This window comes from Schistocerca nitens, chromosome 3 (assembly GCF_023898315.1).
Source record: "Schistocerca nitens isolate TAMUIC-IGC-003100 chromosome 3, iqSchNite1.1, whole genome shotgun sequence".
Lineage (NCBI taxonomy): Eukaryota > Metazoa > Arthropoda > Insecta > Orthoptera > Acrididae > Schistocerca > Schistocerca nitens.
The window spans coordinates 689,748,662-689,770,516 of NC_064616.1; the positions used below are offsets into that span (position 1 = coordinate 689,748,662).

Below are 21,855 nucleotides of genomic sequence, written 5' to 3' on the forward strand. Positions count from 1 at the left end.
CTGTTACTCATGTGTGGGTAGTACCTGTGCAAGCAAGGCAACAAATAAAATGTTTCTGCACATAGCCTTTTATAGGAGCAACTAACAAAGCAGCTTCACTACCTCATTAGTGGTCAAAGAAGTTTTTAAGGGAAGCTGTGGGTGGTTCAAGAAGTTTAAGAGAAGAACTGGAATCCACAGTGTTGTGAGGCACGGTGAAGCAACCAGCTCCGACACAAAGGCAGCAGAGAACTTCATCAGCAACGTCCAGATGGTTGTAGATTCTGACGGTTATGTGCCACAACAGGTTTTTAATTGTGACAAGACTGGTCTAGTCCAGAAAAAGATGCTGAAGCATACCTTTGTAATGGCAGAGGAGAATGCATTGCCCAGTCACAAGCCATGAAAGACCATCTCGCACTGCTATTCTGTGCCGGTGCAAGCGACGATTTGAAAATTAAAGTGATGTTGGTTTACCATGCGGAAACTGCATGAGCCTTCAAGCAGTGTAAAGTCCATAAGGGCAGGCTAAATGTGATGTGGAGGTCCAACAACAAGACGTGGGTGACCTGTGATCTTTTTTCTGATTGAGTCACTAACGTGTTTGGCCTTTCTGTGAAAAAATATTTGCTTGAGATGAGTCTATCACTCCATGTCTTGCTTGTTATGGGCAATGCTCCTGCCCATTCTCCAGGCCTATAAGACCTTGAGAAATTTCAATTCATTAGGATCTAATGTCTGTCATCTACCACCACTACATTATCCAGCCTATGGACCAGCAAATTATTCCTAACCTTAAGAAACGCTACTCTGATGCACTCTTCGAGCATTGGTTTGCATTGACTCAGGCTAACAATCTCACTCCTAGAAAGTTTTGGAAATATCACTTCAGCATCGTCGCCTGTGTCAAGGTGATCGAAAAGGCGTGGGCAGGGGTTACCAAGAGAACTCTCACTTTTGGTTGGAAGAAGATTTGGCTGGAGTGCTTTCTCGAATATGACTCTGAGGCATTTCAGTCAGTACCTTTGGAGCCTGTAGTCAACGACATTGTGTCTTTGGCCAAGAGCTTGGGACTAAAAGTGGATGACAATGATATCAATGAGCTCGTGGAAGATCACAGCCAAGAAATGGTCACTGGCGAGCTTATGGAGTTGCAGTGTGTTTCACAGCAGGAAGCTGCTGAGAGGAGTTCTTGGGAGGAGCAGCAGGAGGAGGAGGAGGAGGAGGAGGAGGAGGAGGAGGCGGTAACAACAAAGCAGCAATCTTCCGCCACTATAAGAGAAATGCTGAAAGTGTGGGCATCGTTGAATCATACATTGAAAATCATCACTCAAATAAAGCAGTGACTACACACTCTGCAAATTTATTTGATGATAATGTGGGAATCGGTTGCATCATACATTGAAAATCATCACTCCAATAAAGCAGTGATTACACACGCTGCAAATTTATTTGATGATAATTCTGTGTCACATTTTCGCCAAGAGTTAAAGCGTCAGTAGAAACAAATGACTGTAGATAGCTTCCTAGTAAAAAACAATTAGTTATTTATCATGAATAATAAAGTACATAATACTGTACATATAATTTTTTTGAATAAATGGCATGAATATGATAAAACTTTAAGTACTTTTTGTACATTAAATGCATTATCGTATTTTGTATTAATTTATATGGGATAAATTGTTTTGCTTAATGAGTGTTTTGCACTAAGAGTAAGATTGTGGAACGAATTATGCTCACTGTGTTTGTTGCTGCATGATATTTGTGTGTGAACTAAAGCTTTCGACAGCTTCCTCAGTCAAGCAGTCTAATATTTTCCCTGGGTATTTCTAACTTTTACAGTTCTTGGTTGACCAGCCATGTCAAATTGTAAGTTCTCTTTGATATATCAGCAGACAGACTCTTTGCCACCTTCAGGTGGTTCTTCATGACTGATATTCTGCTCATGTCAGCGTCCTATACATGTTGGTCATTACCCCCTCGGTCATCCTGCTCCTGCTGCTTAAGTGCAGCCACTACAGCGGGTGGAGTAACACAGTATCGAATGTGTACGTTGCCCCCCACCCAAGACCTCAACACTACTAGGTTCAGTAAAGAATGAGCTAGGCCATGCAAATCTGGGGTCTACCAAATCCCTTGTCAATGCAGCAACGCATACATCACCACTAAATCGGTCATGGCTGACCACTGTATAAAAACTGGTCATATTATAGAGTACAGCAAAACCAAGATACTTAGGCAATCTTCCTCCTTCTGAGATTGTGTGATTAAAGAGCTCATTGAAATTGGGGCTGAAGATGGACTAATTAATAAAGATAGCAGCCTACATCTGAGTCAGGTGTCAAACCTTGCACAAAGTTGAGAAGCAGCTAAGCATACCCATACAGTGATATCTGCACCCGAAAGTGTCAGCATGGACACTGGAGACCACAGTTCGCAACTGGGCATTGCCAGCCCCACCATCACCACCAATCAGTGCCATGACTGCACTGATGACAGGAGTGGAGTGATGGAGGAGGTAACAGCCAACATATACAGGAGACCAAGACAAGCAGAGCAGCAATCATCAGGAACCACGTGAAGATGGCAATGAGTCTGCCAAAATCTCATGGGGACCTTACAAGATGGCTAGAGCTGACACCCAAGGATTTTTAACCAGCTTCCTCTGTTTTCATCAGGAGTTACCAGGAGCCCATGTAGTACTTTATTTAGTTCACTGAATTATGTCATGGAGATGTCACAGAAGTCACAAATATTTTGCACAAAGATTTTGTTGCTGTCTTCACTTCTTTGTAGCTTGTCAGCATTAAGTGGTGTCAGCCCCTGGAAGCTGAGTGGTCAGCACGACAGAATGTCAATCCTAAGGACCCGGGTTTGATTCCCGGCTGGGCCAGAGATTTTCTCCACTCAGGGACTGTGTGTTGTGTTGTCCTAATCATCGTCATTTCATCCCCATTGATGCGCAACTCGCCGAAGTGGCGTCAAATCAAAAGACTTGCACCCGGCAAATGGTCTACCCGACGGGAGGCCCGAGTCACGTGGCATATACATTTAGCATCAAGTGGTGAGAAATCAGTGAAACATCTATCCAAGAATTTCACCATAATAAACTACATTCTGAGGCCACTAATGCAGTGTAAAAACCTGTTTCTTTTTCCTAATATATATGTATCATGATGAGATGAGACTGTAGTACAGGTAGTCATTGTTTCCCTTATAACTACTGTGAATTGAAAGGATAGGGAAACAAGTAACACTGGTACAAAGTAGTACATCATGTAGCTGCACTGAGCTGTGGATCAGCACATAAAACAGATGTTAATGACTGTAATTCATGTATCAGACATAAGTTCATGGCATATATGCATGTCATCCCCAACTTATTCCTCATTCCTCCCCCCCCCCCCCCCCCCCCGCCCCCTTCCCTATGCCATCTGCAGTTCACATCATAAGGGAACACAACTATGAAGGTGAAGAGAGCTCCCACAAGTGCAAGAAGACATCAGGTTACACAGGAATGGCAAATAGGGCCCATCTCCATTTCATTGTTTATTGTAATTGCATCGTACACTCCATCAGTTTCTTTTCCTGTCTCTTCAATCCTGAAAATGTATGCCTTACTATCATAAGTCATAACTCGTAATACACATGATTGTAAACTTTTCATTTCAGAGACATTTATAATTGAGTTTTGAAAACCGTATTTAGTTTACCAGATGCACTACAAGCCATACTTTCTCTGTATTTCTTTTACTTTTTGGCCAGTTGTGTTCAACTGTCCAAATACTAAAACTCGTCAACTTGTTCCATGACTTGTTTGTTAATTTGTAAAGTTTCTTTTCATTGACATTATAATTTTCATTCAGAATGTACATTATTTTCAGTTCTATTTTCAAACTATCTCTGTTAAGTTCTTCTATTTGTCATAATGTATCAGCACTAGAAGTAAACAGTACATTAACACCTGCAAAACAAATGTGGTTCAGATACGTTCCATTAACACACATTTGTTTTAAGTTTTCCCAATTTGATTTCAGAAAACTTCCTCGAGAACTGCCGAAGATAACATTAGTGATGTTGAACCTCTTTGCTTAACTCCTCTTTCAGTTCTGAATTTATGATTATCCTGATGGTGCTGCAGGTGTTCTTCTTGATCTCCCCCACTTGAGTACATCACACAGACTGTTTATACAGCCATGTGAAACTGTCAGAAAAGGCCTTCTTTGGGATGATTGTCAACTCTGTGTAACATTCGCACATTCTTCAGTCTTGGTGAGCCACCAGAGACTCATTCTGCACTTTGTCGTTTTATGGTAGGTTCATATCAGTAACACCCATTTTTGTCACCCGTGGTAATCTTTTTTCCACGTTTCTCATTACAATCAAGTCATGGCAGATATCCACATATCTCTCTCTCTCTCTCTCTTTCTTCCAGGGGTCATTGTGTGTTGGACAGACTTCTCTCTTCTTCAAAAGATGCTGGAGAATCGCTTTGAACTTTTGACCTAGAGGCATTCAGTTTGTTGCACCATTGCAATTTGTGACACGATAACATTGACACTACAGCGACACATCCACTACTTAGCACTGCCTGCTCACAAGTGACTGTTTGAAAGCACATGTGTTGTATACAGTTGTTAGTTCAAGCTGCCATCATAGATACTGTGCTGATGTCCTGTATATATCGGGAATAAAATTAGTCTCAGAGCTTTGTGGACAGCCAATATATTAACAGGGTAAACTTTGAGGTTGTTCAGGGATACCTACTGAGTAGTTTGTGGCTAGTAGCTTGGAGGGAGCCATCAGGTGTGCTGGCTAGGAAAGTGGGAAGGAGGAGTGGCAGGTGCATGGGCTAAGCATATCATACACGAATATCGGAGCTGATTAGATGTGATGGATGATGACGATGATGATGTTTTGGTAGAGCACTTGCCCGGCTAAGGTCCCGAGTTCGAGTCTCGGTCCGGCACACAGTTTTAATCTGCCGGGAAGTTTCCCATCTATGTAGTTCAGAAGAGCTTGTGCTAGAGAGAAGTATCCAAATGACATTGGACTTAAAAGTGTTGTGCTCACCAGTATGTGCCACTGGGTGGTCAACTTTGTTCTTGTGTATATATTGTGTCAAGGGCTGTAAATACCGATTTTGTTGAAGTAGTCAAAAGCTTTATCAAAATCTATGAATGTCTAGATAATGTGGTGAGTCATACTTGATGCTCTGGTCTGTAATGTAATTAATTACTTGCAAATGATTCATTGTGATATATGCAGTTTTAAAACCACTTGATTAAAATCAAATTTTTTTAAAGTGTGATTGGTGATAATTTTACTGAGCCTCATATACAGTGAGGTGAAAAGTCATGGGATGGTTATGTGCACATATACAAACGGCTGTAGTATCACATACACAAGGTATAAATGGTCAGTGCATTGGCAAAGCTGTCATTTGTGCTTAGGAGATTCATGTGAAAAGATTTCCAATGTGATTATGGCCACATGACGAGAATTAACAGTGGAATAGTAGTTGGAGCTTGGCACAAGGGACATTCTATTTTGGAAATTGTGAGGGAATTCAATATTTCGAGATCCACAGTGTCAAGAGGGTGCCAAGAATACCAAATTTCAGGCATTAACTCTCACCACAGGTAACACAATGGCTGACAGCCTTCACGTAACTTCTGAGAACAGCAGCCTTTGCGTAGAGTTGTCAGTTGTAACAGACAAGCAATACCACGTGAAATAACCACAGCAACCAATGTGGGATGTACAACAAACATATCCATTAGACAGTGTGGTTAAATTTGGCATTAATAGGCTATGGGAGCAGACCACCGATGCGAGTGCTTTTACTAACAGCATGACCATGCCTGCAGTGCCTCTCCTAGCCTCATGGCCATATTGGTTGGACCCTAGACAATTGGAAAACTGTGGCCTGGTCAGATAAGTCCTGATTTTAGTTGGTAAGGGCTGATGGTAGGGTTTGAGTGTAGTGCAGAGCCCACGAAAACATGGACCGAAATTGCAACAAAGCATTGTGCCAGCTGGTGGTGGCAGCTCCATAATGTTGTGAGCTGTGTTTACATGGGACGGACTGGGTCCTCTAGTCCAAGTGAACTGATCAGTGACTGGAAATGGTTGTGTTCAGCTACTTGGAGACCATTCGCAGCCATTCTTGGACTTCCATGTTCGCAAACAGCAATGGAATGTTTATGAATGACAATGCACCACGTCACCAGGCCACAGTTGTTCGCGATTGATTTGAAGAACATTCTGGATAATTTGAGGGAATGATTTAACCACTCAGATCGCCTGACATGAATCCCATAAAACATTTATTAAACATAATTGAGAGGTCAGTTCATGCATAAAATCCTGCATCGACAAGACTTTCGCAATTACGCACAGCTATAAATGCAGCATGGCTCAGTATTTCTTGGGAAGACTTTCAATGACTGAGTCCATGCCACATAGAGTTGCTGCACTACTCTGGGCAAAAGGAGGCCCGACACAATATTAGGAGGTAGCCCATGACTTTCATCACCTCAGTAAATGTTGTTAGGAGGCAGTCATTCAAGCACAAAACACACGTTTTATGCTAGTCTGTGTAACATCAGCACCTTACTTTGTAATTCAAAATGTAAAAGGGTTCAGTATTTGTGAAAACAATGTGGAGAATATTACAAAATGGGTCATTCTACCTTTGATATTGGGAGAAACTTGGTGATTAAATGAATATCATGGATATACTTGAATAGTATGTCTGTAAATTGACCCTAAGGCAACCTTATCATTTTTAGGTGTAGTTCACAGCACATATTGTCACTGCAAGTTCTTGACAGTTTTTAAAGCTTGCTATGTGTATATTTAATATTACAGATTATATTTAGATGTATTACATGTTATATTGCAGTGAAAACAGTTGTGAGCAGTAAGGGAGAGAGAACATCATTGAGAAAACTTGGATATTATATAGTTATAACTCGGTGTTCAGTTCTGAAACTGGAGTCGTCCTTCAATAATCATTTCTTTGTCTTTTTGAAGGTCTTAATGTGAAGATGAAAACCAACTTTTCACGAGATTCTCCAGTGTGGCTCTTAGGAAGATGTTACCATCGTAAGACTGACCAATGTGATGAACAACTGGTAAGCGATGAGAAAGAAGAAGGAATTGAGAGCTTTAAGAGTGACTTCATGAGCCGCATTTGGCTAACATACAGAAAGGAGTTCCCCAGTCTTGATGGTTCGAACATTAGCTCAGACTGTGGCTGGGGTTGCATGCTTCGCAGTGGCCAAATGCTTTTAGCCCAGGCACTTGTTTCACATTTTCTTGGAAGAGGTAATATTTTCTTCTGTTTTATTTATAATCCAAGTATGAAATGTTCAAGTCTTTGTGGTACATAAATTTGTATATAGAAAATAAGGTAATATAAGGAGTGTTCAAAGAATTTCCATTTTATACTGTTGCTGCAGTGTATATGCAACATAACACGACTCTGATGTTGGTATATAAGCATTCATGTGTTTATGACGTGTGTGCAGTAAATGCAGGAATGTGAACTGTGGTGACATTATTACCAAATGTGTCCAAACAGGATCATCATGCTGTTATTCTTTTTGTGGCTGCTGAAGGACAAACATCAGTATACATCCATTGGAGAATGGAGAATTTGTATGGGGCAGCATGTCCGTCAAAAACAAAGGGGTGCTGCTACTTTATAACAGACATCCTTGTATCGCAAATGTCTTAACACAGAAGTCATACCGACTCAAATGGAGGATACTTGAGCATCAGCCCTATACTCCTGATGTCTCCTCATGCAAATGCCAAGCCTTCAGTCCTTTAAAAAAGGTCTTGAAGGGTTGACGACTTGTGTGAGATGAGGATGTGCAGTAAGCAGTTACAGACTTCTTCATGGAGCAATACAATGTTTCACTAAACAGGTATCTTCAACCTGGTGCATCCATTGGTTGCTATCCTCAATGCTGATGGTGATGTAGCCTGATTGGCATACTGATTATGGACTGAAGAGCCTTCGAATGGAAACTTTTTGATTGATTGCCCTATCACACTTCTGTGGAGTATTCCTGACTGTACCCTTGCCTCCGATGAGTACTTGCCCTCGAGAACAACGTACTGGGTTCTATTATGTAAGAAGTCTATGAGCCACTCGCATACCTGGAACCTATTCCATATGCTCATACCTTCATTAAGTCTGCTGCAGGGCACCGTGCCGAATACTTGTCAGAAATCTAGGAATATGGAATCTGCCTGTTGCCTTTCATCCACAGTTCGCAGAGCATGTAAGAAAAGGAAAGCTGTATGCATCATCATTATTTCTCTAAAAATGGTAGATTCCAAAAACACTGTCCTCAGTGTCCTGTTTTCAAAGTCTTCCATAAGTAAATTGGCAAATATGGGTATAATGGATTCCCAATAGCCAGTTCCTCAGTGTGTTCAAAATATTTGTCATTTAATAAAAAATATACAGACATCAATACATGATGACAAAGCTTCATCATTTCCATGTCTAATTTTTCACTAATTGAGTTTTCAAGAGAGGAAATATTGCCCTGTGGCCTCAGAGTCCATCTGCGTGCTCAAAATCTCTTGCCTGATTTCTTCTGCTCGGACCTGTGGAGAGCTGAACACTGCTTGCTCCACTGAGCAAATAAATTTATTGATGAACAGACTCCTCAGAGGAGGAGCAAAACTTAGGCTTTTCTCGAAAACTGATAAATATGATGTCATCCAATTCTTTGCTCGTGAGGTTAATCATGTCATGGGATAGAAACCAGAGACATTGAAATTTTGAAGGTTGCCTAATGACAGCACTCTTGTGGGCCCATTCCACTCATTCCCAAAAGTGGTTAGCACACTGGACTTGCATTCGGGAGGACGACGGTTCAATCCCGCGTCCGGCCATCCTGATTTAGGTTTTCCGTGATTTCCCTAAATCGCTCCAGGCAAATGCCGGGATGGTTCCTCTGAAAGGGCACGGCCGACTTCCTTCCCTAATCCGATGAGACCGATGTCCTCGCTGTTTGGTCTCTTTCCCCAAAACCAACCAACCATTCCCAAAACACAGCTGGCAGCAGTGATAAAGCCTCCAAATGCAGAAATAAAATCTTTGTATATAACATCCATTACCTGTAAGTAAAATGAATGCACTCCCTTACTAGGACAAAACTAACATGCTTTTTAATATTATTGGCAATTTTGATATCAGTATAATGAACAAATCTTGCAAATTTAGGTACAGTATGATACCAGTATTACGGCGGCTCATCATAGAAGTGAGGGCAGTCAGCAGCTCCCCTTATTCTTTCAATGTTTATCAAACTACCTTAAAAGTTCAAGCATCTCCACCCCATAGAGGTACTTGATGTGACTACATAATGTTTCTGACATATTACCTGTTGATATTCTTGTCATGTCTCCAGCCAGATCATGATACCATCTGAACACAATATTTTCACAGTTCATCTGGCTGCCATCTTCAGGTGAGAATGGTCTACGCTAATCTTGCCATATCTTGTGCTCCTTGCACTTCATATTGCTTTGCAACGTTATGACTAGATATTTTATGTAACATTACACCTAGATATTTGATTGATGTGATTATGTTGAGCGGTACATTGCTAATGCTATGTTCAAACATTACGTGATTGTTTTACCTACACATATGCACTAAATTTCATTTTTATACACTTAGAGCAAGCTGTCATTTATTACACAAAATAGAAATTCAACTTAACTAATCCTCCATCCTCCCACAGTCACTCAAGGAGAACAATTTCCCATACACTACAGCATCATCAGCAAACATTCACAGACTGATGCTCACCCTGTGTGTCAAATCATATATGTATCAAGAAAACAAGAGCAGTCGTATCACAGTTCCCTGGGTCACCCCTGTCAATAACCTTCTCTCTGATGACGATTAGTCGTCCAGTGCAGCGTGTTGTGTTCTGTTACTTAGAGTCTTTGACCTACTAACATATCTGGGAACCTATCCAATATGTTCAAAGATTTGTTAACAGTCTGCAGAGTAGCACTGTGTCAAATGTTTTCTCGAAGTCCAGGAATATGGAATCTGCCTGTTGCTCTTCACCTGTGGTTCATATCATGTGCAAGGAGGCCAGTCCTAGTTTCACATGAGAGTCGCTTTTGAAATCCATGATGATTTGTGGATAGAAGCTTTTCTGTCTCAAAGAAATTTGTTTTACACAAAGATAGAATATGCTCAAAGGTTTTTGAGTAAACATTAAAGTTACAGATCTATAATTTTCTGTTTCCATTCTTGTACCCTGCTTATGTATGGGAGTCACTTTTACATTTTTCCATTCACTTGGGACTTTCTGCTGGGCAAAATATTGATGATAAATGAAATCTAAATATGGAGCCAACGCCAAAGAGTACCAACTGTAAAATCAAAATGTGATTCCATCTCGATCTGGAAACTTATCTGTCTTCAACTCTTTCAGTGCCAGGGCAAAACTGTTTCTATGTCCTACATAACAGAGGTTGGTGGTCAAACAGTGGTATGTCTGTGTGATCCTACTGTGTGAATGATTTCTTAGATGTGAAATCCAAAACTGCAGAGTTCCTGTTGCTGTCTTCTACTGCCACACCAGACTGACCTACAAATGATCAAACGGAGGACTTTGACCTGCTTCGGAGAGATGCAGGCTGTCTTCTGTATGAGCTGCCATACCCAGTTTCTCCCTCTGGTTAATCTCTTAAGCTCTTTTGTTTGTGTAATGGTAACACATTAATTCACATTCTTCCTTTTTAATTATTGCAAATATATCCTGACACACTGTGTGTACCTTGTTACAGTATGTTGCCTACAAGTTAACCAAGTGATCTAATCTACAGGCAATGGCAGAACAAACCAACCATGTAATGAAGACTGTTCAGGATGCAACATCAAATAATATCCAGTATTGAACTGCCAAACAATTAATAACAGATTGTTTGTGTCCTACCACACTTCATGCACAGTCTTGTGGACCAAACTAGAACCATTTCACACTATGGGGAAGCAAGATTTTGCTCCTTTTCTAGGAAGCAAGGGCTCTGGGAGTGGAAGTGCTCACCACTGTGAGACATATCGTGCAGCTACAGGTGTCTTGTTGAATGCGGCATACGAGGCTGAAGCTCATTCCATTGATGATAGTGATGATGTAAATAAAAGACAGAAGCTGTAATTTGATTTGTAATAAGTAAATGTTCTAGTCCAAGAAGTTCTTGAACTTCTGATAATTAAAATGATTTGCACAATGGGACACTTGAGTGCAGTTGCGGAACCTGTTGCGGCCAACAACAGTCTTTAATGAAGTGTCCTACAAAAAATGATTTCAAATTGATATTTTATGATAAATTTTGTTGCCGATTCTCACATAAGTGTGTCTTAAAATCTTTAGCTTGCAAATGACGTAATTGTTTTATCAAAATGTATCCGTTAAAAAAGCTCAATGAACTAAATGAAAACTGCCATGATAACCAAAAATGGATTCATTTCATGTTAGAATCATTGTATTATAATAATTACCTATTCTTAAGTTCACTGGTAACTTGTCTCTTTGTTTTTTGTCATTCAAAAGTTTCTCTTAGTCTGCAACATGATTCACTGTTTGATATGACTACAAATAGCAATGTCTGTAGTTACAGTTTGTAACGTACACTTAGGTGCTTTACTGTCTGATATTAACTTCACATTGTGCTCGTCTGCACATACAGATACTGCTCAATGGGAAATGGTTGATGACTTGGACCCCAGTGACCACTTTGTCAACTAGCTGTAGCTGTCGGGTAGTTAAAGCCCTGAAAGGAAGCCACAGCTGTGGATGCTCAGCAGAACAAAATGGCTATTTTTGTACCTCTAGACAGTGTTCAGGACTGGATGGATCATATTGTAAACATGATCCACTGTATCATTCATCTGTCTATCTGCCCCAAAATAATCAGCAAATTTCACAGCCAGAATGTTCTGTTTTACAAAGAAAAGTGCCACTCTTCAGTTACAATTAGTGCACAGTTTTGAGACGATTCAAATGCCAACCATTTGTTGAAAAACTCTTAGATTTTCAGGTCACTAAGACAGATGGTCAATGAATAGCAAAATAAAACACAGGTAGATTTCTCATGCAGTAAATTGTCCTTTTAACTCTTAAAAAAAATATGAGAACGATTTTTTGTAAGTTTGCACACATCAGTAATTTTTGTACTGAAGCACAAAAATCTCCAAACACAAGATGTCACCCAGACAATGGCAGAGTACTTCACACACTGAAAATTGGGAATCATCTTTCTTTAGCCACATGGCATTAATGGAGGGAAGACTCTTTTCCATGTGAGAGCAGGGTTGACTATTGTCAGAGACCTGGAGACATCTACATTTACAGGGCTATATAAAGTCCACAGAGAACTCATAGTATGTTGTGTAGAATGACAAATGGCTCATTTTTCAATGGAGACCATGCACAACATACTGACAGTTGTCAATGTTTGTTTTGTATGCCTTTCATACTTCTCACGTAAGTAACTTTACAGTGTTTGGCTGAAGGTACCACTGTCATCACACCCCCTTCCCCCCTTTTGTGTATGGATCATGAATTATGGGTGGGAAGAATGACTTGCTCAGTGTCTGTGTGAGTATTGTATCATCTTGGTAGTATGTGAAATATATGTTGGAGGGGGTATACATTGCTTCACTCTCCTTGGAATACATGTGCTAGGATTTTGGACAATTAACCACACTGTGATTTACAACACCTGTCTCCTACCACCTGACAACAACATACAACACAAGTCCAGTTCACAATCTCTGTGCTGTAGTTTGTGAGGTAGCACTTGCCATCCAGCAGCAGATCTTCATGGTGTGTTATACATCCAGCCTGCTGTCAGCACCACACAGCAGTGTTCCGTGCAATTGCTTACCCCGTAGTGGGGGAAAAAAATTCATGAATTGGCATGGGCAACTAGGCTATTTGGGGTTTGCTCTAAGCAGGAACCTGTTGGCACTAAGTGTGGACTGTATTGCTGCACGTAACTGAGGATGGGGTCATTCACCATTGTGTTTGAAAAGTAGACACAATGTTGTTTTAAATTTGTTGTGATTCAAAAGAAATCTTGCACCAGACCACATTGTTAAGTTCATGTCTTACGAACTTTGAGTGTTTGTTTACACTAATTGGACCTAAACAGGGTGATCCAATCATATACTCTGTAGTATTCTCTGAACTTATTCTCAATATTCCTTTGCCAAGTGAAATCACTGCAAGTAAATTGCATCGAATTCAATGTTGGTGGCACTAGAGTGAATGAGATGACAGTAATTTTTATCTTGAAACTTCCATTGGCCCATGTTTGCATACAAAAACAATAATATGTGATTGTTGGTCTACCTTAATGCAAAACACTTTTGTTATTCATTTATTCCCAAACTAGTTTGTGACAGGTATCGCCATCATCAGTGGGTTCTTTGATTGTAAAACATGCAGAAATAGCATATTTATAAAACATTGTAAAACATTATTACATGTGTACCACACACACACACACACACACACACACACACAGAGAGAGAGAGAGAGAGAGAGAGAGAGAGAGAGAATATGCCAGAAACAGCAGCATTGTTGAATGAGATGACATTATGCTTCAAAATTCTTCATATGCTTCTCATCCACCATACCCTCTTCAAGCTGCCTATTGCATTATTCCACAAGATAAAGCCTAGAACATCTGGGACTCATTCCTCCAGTTACAGAGGCAGAAGAAAAGGGTGCCATTCTGTTGGTTCCAGGGCATTTGGGGAGACAGGGAAATGGGTCTGCAAATGCAGCAGTTCAAAATATTTTCACACAGGTGCTGATGTCCTTTATAAGTGCCCTATCATACGATGACACCGTGGTGTACAAAATAATTGCTACATTATTAAACTCTGCTTTGGATTGATAATGTACATTTATTTTGTTCACAGCTGAGAGATTTCCACAAAACTTCTATTTTTGCAGTCTGATGAGTAGCCTTGAACATTCATACTGTATTAAACACATCTTATAAGGATGGAGTTACTGTTTCAAAGATTTCATGTGGCACAGTTCTCTTTGTTGTGTCTGCTGTACAATGGCAGAATTAGCCTCATAATCATCCACTGTCTGCAACGACCTTGATTTTACAGTGTTGTACCAACAGTGTGTGTTTTTTATTGCAAGCATAAACTGTGTTAACAAATACCCATATCAAAGGAAATTACAGGAACTGTAAAGAATGGAAGGTGTAAATTAGACTTTTTGGCTTCTAAAATGAACAGGAGTACATATGTGTTAAACTTCTCCATTGTGAAACAGGAGATTGTAGGGGCACTCTTGATGGATTAGAAATATGCTACATGTAGTAAATGCTGAGACAGCAGAAAATGTATGCTATGTATGTTTGTTGTCTTCTAAAGCTTATAGTTGATATAGTAGATGACATATGCAACTTTGATGTTTTCTTGACCTTTGGGATTTACCAATAAATCCACATGCAGGAAAATAATAGAACAGAAATGCATGAATATTTTGCAGTGAATATCAGTGTAAAATTATTAAGCCTCAGAAATAATAGAAGTCTTCTCTTCAAACTTTACACATGTAACCTAGGTCTCTAAATTTATCCACATTTTAGCATTAACAAATGTTCATTATTATAGACAAAATAATACTTTTCAGGCTGGCGATGGGATCCAAACCAGCGACCTAGTAATGAAAAACAATACAGGGATGCTGTGAACCATCGAAAGATTATCAAGTGGTTTGGTGATACCCCATCACAAATGAGTCCTCTATCAATTCATACACTGGTATCATTGGGGGAAGTATCTGGAAAGAAGCCAGGAGACTGGTATGGTCCTGGTTCAGTGGCACACTTGCTAAAGTGAGTGTACATTGATACAGCAGACAGATCAACATTTCTTATAGTACTGCATGTTACGGAAAAATTGACACGCGTAGTGCATGTGTACTTCAAGTGAATAGCACAGTCTTTTTACTTTTATGCCAATTGTAAATTTGAGAACTGTTTGAGGACTTAGACACAGTTCACTTTATATTGTTATATGAACAATTTTTTTTCTGTTCTTTGCTGAAGATCTGTATGCTAGCAGGTCCACTATACTCCATGCACTGAAAATGTACCTTCTATTTCTGTATATGGTGCCAAGGAACTTTATTTTTTAAGCATTTGTATTTTTACATTGCGGAGATGGTAGTCCCAAGGATCAAAACTCATAGAGAATATTATTCATGTAGCAGCTTTTTGGCAATTTAAGCTGTACTATTTATTTTTTAAAAAATGGGCAAGTGTGATTAGCCCTTGTGCTCTAAGGAAAAAACAACAATTATTTTGTGTGGCATAATGGCCTGGTGCAAGTTTTTCTATTGGATGCTCCTTAGCAACTTGTGCGCCCCTATTCTACCTCACTTATGTAACCGGGGAAAGGGGTCCTACAGTTTAATGCAGAATCCAAACTACATGTTGTTTCTGGTGAGTCCTCACCTCATCGACAGGTGAAGGCTAGGTTAAAACAAAGACTGAAAAATCGGTAGTCCGACCGAGAGTCGATCCCACAATATCTCTGTTTCCAGGCACATGCTTTACTGTTAGACCATCAGAACTGTTATATGTATAGATAGTTCATCTATCAGTTTTGATGACTGACTTTCTGAATATCAAAGTATGTGACATGCATAGCTGTATCTTTTGATTATACTGACTTAGAATCTAAAATTTTTGACACCACCAAGGGAGTGTAGACCTTAGTATGTGACATAAGTTTCGACTTGATACCACTAGTCTGGTGTTAAGGCAGGCAGGCAGACAGACAACAAAGTGATCCTATAAGGTTTCTGTTTTTACCAATTGAGGCATAGAACTTAAAACCTGATTATTTTGTTGTGGGTTGGGCTTACGTTATATGTAGCAGTTTTGGTTGAAGCAGATGGGATGTAATGAGAAGGAACGTGTTGTTGTAAACTTCTTGATTTGTTGAGCATCTCCCCTTCTTCATTGTGTGTGAAATCTAAAGCAGGCTCAGCAAATGTTTCCCCATGGGGCCTGGGTGCCCACAGAGAAGATGTAGGTGATTGGCTACCTGCCAGAAGGCATGTACCTACTCCTGCCCACAGCTGCTTGACTAAGGCATATGATCATCCAATTTACCATTCATCTCCTTGAGTGACTGGATGTGAGCTTTGTGCCCACCTCAGCCTGTGGATGCCCAGCTCCCCACAGGTGGGCACTTGAGCTTGTTCGATGCAGCTCTCCACACTAGTCTCTCCTGAGCAAGCACCTTCATCTCTGACCAACTGCTGCAAACTACGTCCATTTGAACTTGCTTGTTGTAGTTGATTCTTGGTCCCCCTCTACAGTTTTTACCCTTTACGCTCTCCATTACTGGGCTGATGATTCCTTGATGCCTCAGGATGCATCCTATCAACCGATGCCTTCCTTTTGTTGTGCATATATTTCTTTTTCTCCCCAGCTTGATTCAGTACTTTGTCATCATTTACTAATATACCCATCTAAACTTCACTGTTCCCCTGTATTGCTAAAAAAATGGTAAACTTATGAAACTAATAAGGTTGCAAACAAGAGAGGTAGAAAATGTCACATTTGGTACGTTCTGGCCTGCTCTGCCCTGTCACAACCAAAAGGCAAGACATAGAAGGAAAAAGTCACAATGTAGATAACGAGGGGCATTTGAAAAGTCTGTGCAAAAATAAAAACTACTTACATGTTTGGGGTAAACCTTTTTTATTTTTTGACATAGTCTCCTTTTAGACACACACTTTGTTCATTGCTGTTCTATTTTGTTGACCCGTTCCAAATAACAGAAATTGTCCAAGTCTGTAAAATAGCTATTAGTTGCTGCAATCACCTCCCCATTTGAATAAAATCTTTGTCCCGCCAGCCATTTCTTCAAATTGGGGAACAAATAGTAGTCCGAGGGAGCCAAGTATGGAGAATAGGGGGGCTGTGAAACGAGTTGGAATCCTGTTTCCGTTAATTTTGTGACAACTGCTGAGGTGTGTGCTGGTGCATTGATGTGAAGGCAAAGGACTTTTTTGTGGTCCAATCACTGGCATTTTTCTTGCAGCTTGGTTTTCAAACAGTCCAATTACGATGAATAATATTCACCTGTAATAGTTTTACCCTTTTCCAGATAGTCGATTAGGATTATCCTTTGTGAATCCCAAAAGACAGTCGCCATAACCTTTCCAATCGAAGGAATGATCTTCGCCTTTTTTGGTGCAGATTCTCCCTTGGTAACCCATTGTTTAGATTGTTGTTTGGTCTCAGGAGTATAGTAATGTATCCATGTTTCATCCACAGTGACGAAACGACGCTTCAAGTCCTCCAGATTCTTCCTGAACAGCTGCAAACCATCCTTGCAACACTTCACATGATTTCGTTTTTGATCAAGTGCGAGCAATCGCGGAACCCATCTTGTGGATAGCTTTCTCATGTCCAAATGTTTATGCAAAATATTATGTACCCATTCATTCGAGATGCCCGCAGCACTAGCAATCTCACGCACCTTAACTCTTCTATCACCCATCACCATATCATGGATTTTATCAATGATTTCTGGAGTCATAACCTCCACAGGGCGTCCAGAACATTCAGCATCACTTGTGCCAATATGGCCACTCCGAAAATTTTGAGACTACTTATAAACTGTTCTAATCGAAGGTGCAGAATCACTGTAATGTCTATCAAGCTTCTCTTTAGCTTCCTGAGGTGTTTTGCCTTTCATAAAGTAATGTTTACTCCCCTGAATGGGGCCTCCCAGCCAACAATGCCATACAATCATTTCATTTCAGTCACCATACAAAATTCTTTTTTGTCCATTTTTTGACAATCATTCGATTTCCTTGATTCACACGAATGCCAGACACAAAGAAATAGATTAATAAGGCTGAAACTTGGTGTGCGTTCTTTCCAAAGATTCTACTAACTAAACATGACCTCGATAGGCGCCGGTGGTGCCATCTCTCAGACTTTTCAAATGCCCCTCGTACTTACAGGAGGGAAGGAGAGAAGTTTGAAGTTGTTAGTGAAGGAGATGACATGCAAATAGAGGAGAAATAGGAAGTAACAATGGAATAACTTTTTTTTATAATAGATTGTAAGTTATATTGTGAAATCACCTGGCATATTTGAAAAGAAGCATAAATATTGATTACTGATATGTCAGCATCTCATGCTATATCAGGAAAACTTCTGCTTCTACCTAATCATGGATCACCAAAGAACTCTCCTGTCACAGTTACAGGTATATGTAATTCCTACACTTTAAGATTACAGAGATGGCTCTCCAACAATTGTCTTCAGGAGTTGAAATAACAGTGCTTTTGATACACACATTTATGCAAAGATAGATAGGTTGGGGGAAAGTTAGAAAGGAGCAGCAGGCCACTCATGCCCCGTGATGAGATGAACCAACGTGTTGTGAGGATGATGGAAAACAAAGATACCGTAAAAGGGGGAAGTGTCAAAGAGAGTAGGAGACCAAAGATAGTATATTAGTAAGCATTATGGAAACTTCAGTTATATAAGGACAGAGTGAGGAGAAGAAGGAGGATGATATAAGAGGAGAAGTGAGAAATCAAACGAATACTGAAATTAAAAACTAAAATGGAGACAGAGAAGAATGGGGTGGGGGAAGGGTGTATTTTTTAGGTAGAAAAGGAATTAATAACATAATTTGTGTGTGTGTGTGTGTGTGTGAGAGAGAGAGAGAGAGAGAGAGAGAGAGAGAGAGAGAGAGAGAGAGAGAGAGAGATGTTAATGGAGATTAAGTCCAAAAGGGTGGTTGTTGGATGGAGGGATATGTTGGGAAAGAAGTTTCCATATAAGGAGTTCAGAGATGCAAATAGTTAGTGTGGTGTATTGGGCACTCAGGTCGCATAAGTCACACTGCAGAGCATGCTCAACAACTGGACACTGGTTTCATTTATACACTTAGACAGCATGGTGATCGTCGTTCATATATAAAATGCAGTATAGTGAAGACAGCATGGTGATCGTCTTTCATATATAAAATGCAGTGTAGTGCAGGAACAATTGTGGGGTTAGGGATAGTGGTCTGGGACTGTCACATGGTTTGACAAGGATATTACAGAGGTTAGGATGGTGACAGAAGGCTACAGCTGGTGGTGTGGATAGGATTGGGAGCTATGATCTCATTTCAGGGCTCAGCTTCAGGAAGTCATGGCCTTCACAGAGTAAAGTATTGAGATGATGTTGACCTGGCTGGTACTGCATACAAGAAGAGTACTTCTAAGTTTTCGATTTTGGAAGAGGGTGCGGCAGTAGTTGGAGTGAGAGGAGGGTACTGGCAGGGAAATTTATTTGTGTGTAAGATCTGTTAAGTATTTACAGGGGTGGGGGGGGGGGGGGGAGGAGGGCTGGGTAAGAGTGTTGGTGTAGGTGTTGATAGACTCACTGGTGGAACAAATAAATGTACCATGGATGACTAGGCTCTTTGTGAGGGAGTCTACATATGTTCGGCTGAAATTTTTTGTTAGTAATTCAGAGTACTGATGTCAATAATGACAGTACATGAAGGGAAAAAAATACCTTGGCTATTTTTAATTAAAATTGGATTCATCTCAGAAAGAGGCAAGTAATACTACTATCAAATTCTCTGATCATGTACCATAAACTGGCTGACAGCAAGGCTAAATTTGAAATACAGCTGAACAGAATAAGTTTCCTCTAGCTGACTCTTTATAATTCATAGACTAATTTTTACGTACCTGACTCAGCACAAAAATTGTATACTTTTGTGACTATTACCAAACCACCACCAGTGTTGGAAGCCGTGATCTCAAATTACTGACACAAATTGATTACAGAAGACTGGAAAAACTGGTAAAAGCTGGCCTCGGGAAAGATCATTTGGGGTTGCGAAGAATTGTAGGAACCTCAAGAAGCAATGTTGCTCCATACTACTTATTTTAGAAGTTTGACTGAAGAATGACAAACCTGTGTTTATAGCCAGAATGAAATTTTCACTCTGCAGTGGAGAGTGCACTGATATGAAAGTTCCTGGCAGATTGAAACTGTGTACTGGTCCGAGTAATCTGCCAGGAAGTTTCATATGTTTATAGCATTTGTAGAGCCAGGTAAAGCTTTTCATAATGTGGATTGGAATGCACTCTTCGAAATTCTGAAGGTAGCAGCAAAAAAATACAGGCAATGAAAAGTTATCTACAACTTGTATGGAAATCAAACTGCAGTTATGGTAATTGGGGGTCGTGAAAGGGACACGTGGTGAGTGGTGATGAAGTCAGTTCCAACCCAGAGAAAATAAGAGCAGTCATAGATTTTCCTACTCAGCACGTTCGTGATGTGGGATGTTTTCTTGGAATGTGCTAGCACTACCAGTGATTCATAAAAGTACTTCTATACCAAGACATGTCCCTTGCAAAAAGTACTTCAGGGAGATGGCAAATTTTTGTGGAAAAAGGTGCAAAAAAAGATTTTTCCCTGCTGTTAGGGAGGCTCTAATATCTTTTGCAGGTCTGGGCATTCTATGACAAGAATGCTTAGACATAACTATACAGTGACGCTAAATGTGATACACTATTTGATGAGAAGTATCCGGACACCCCCAAAAACATATGTTTTTCATATTTGGTGCATTGTGCTGCCACCTACTGCCAGGTCCCCTATATCGGTGACCTCTGTAGTCATTAGACATCGTGAGAGAGCAGAATGGGGCACTCCGTGGAGCTCACGGACTTTGAACGTGGTCAGGTGACTGAGTGTCACTTGTGTCATACATCTGTATGCAAGATTTCCACACTCCTAAATATCCCAAAGTCCACTGTTTGCGATGTGATAGTGAAGTGGAAATGTGAAGGGACACGTACGGCACAAAAGCATATAGGCTGACCTCGTCTGTTGACTGACAGAGACAGCAGACAGTTGAAGAGGGTCATAATGTGTAACAGGCAGATATCTACCCAGACCATCACACAGCAATTCCAAACTGCATCAGGATCCACTGTAAGTACTGTAACAGTTAGGCAGGAGGTGAGAAAACATGGGTTTCATGGTCAAAGCGGTTGCTCATAAGCCACACATCACACCAGTAAATGCCAAACGTTGCCTCACTTGGTGTAATGAGTGTAAACATTGGACGATTAAACAGTGGGAAAATGTGTGGAGTGACAAATCACGGTACACAATGTGGCGATCTGATGGCAGGGTGTGGGCATGGCAAATGCCTGGTGAACATCATCTGCCAGCGTGTGTAGTGCCAACAGTGAAATTGAGAGGTGGTGGTGTTATGGTGTAGTCGTGTTTTTCATGGAGGTATCTTGCACTCATTGTTTTGCCTAGCAGTATCACAGCACAGGCCTACATTGATGTTTTAAGCACCTTCTTGCTTCCCACTGTTGAAGAGCAATTCGGGGATGGCGATTGCATCTTTCAACATGTTCGAGCCCCTGTTCATAATGCACGGCCTATGGCAGAGTGGTTACATGACAATAACATCCCTGTAATGGACTGGCCTGTACAGAGTTCTGACCTGAATCTTATAGAACACCTTTGGGATGTTTTGGAACACAGACTTCATGCCAGGCCTCACTGACTGACATCGATGCCTCTCTTCGGTGCAGCACTCCGTGAAGAATGGGCTGCCATTCCCCAAGAAACCTTCCAGCACCTGACTGAACGTATGCCTGCGAGAGTGCAAGCTGCCATCAAGGCTAAGGGTGGGCCAACACCCTATTGAATTCCAGCATTGCCGGTGGAGGGTGCCATGAATTTGTAAGTCATTTTCAGCTAGGTGTCCAGATCACATGGTATAGGTGG

At 40.6% G+C, this 21,855-nt stretch overlaps 1 protein-coding gene across 2 annotated transcripts in view; it reads left to right on the top strand.

Annotated features, from left to right (window-relative positions):
• Positions 1–21,855, top strand: part of LOC126248645 (cysteine protease ATG4C) — an 81,609-nt gene that overhangs the window by 19,912 nt on the left and 39,842 nt on the right. For both annotated transcript variants that reach the window (XM_049949827.1, XM_049949828.1), the window contains 2 exons: positions 7,021–7,314; positions 14,697–14,901. In XM_049949827.1, the coding sequence (XP_049805784.1) occupies positions 7,021–7,314; positions 14,697–14,901 (499 nt within the window). The remainder of the gene's footprint in view (positions 1–7,020; positions 7,315–14,696; positions 14,902–21,855) is intronic.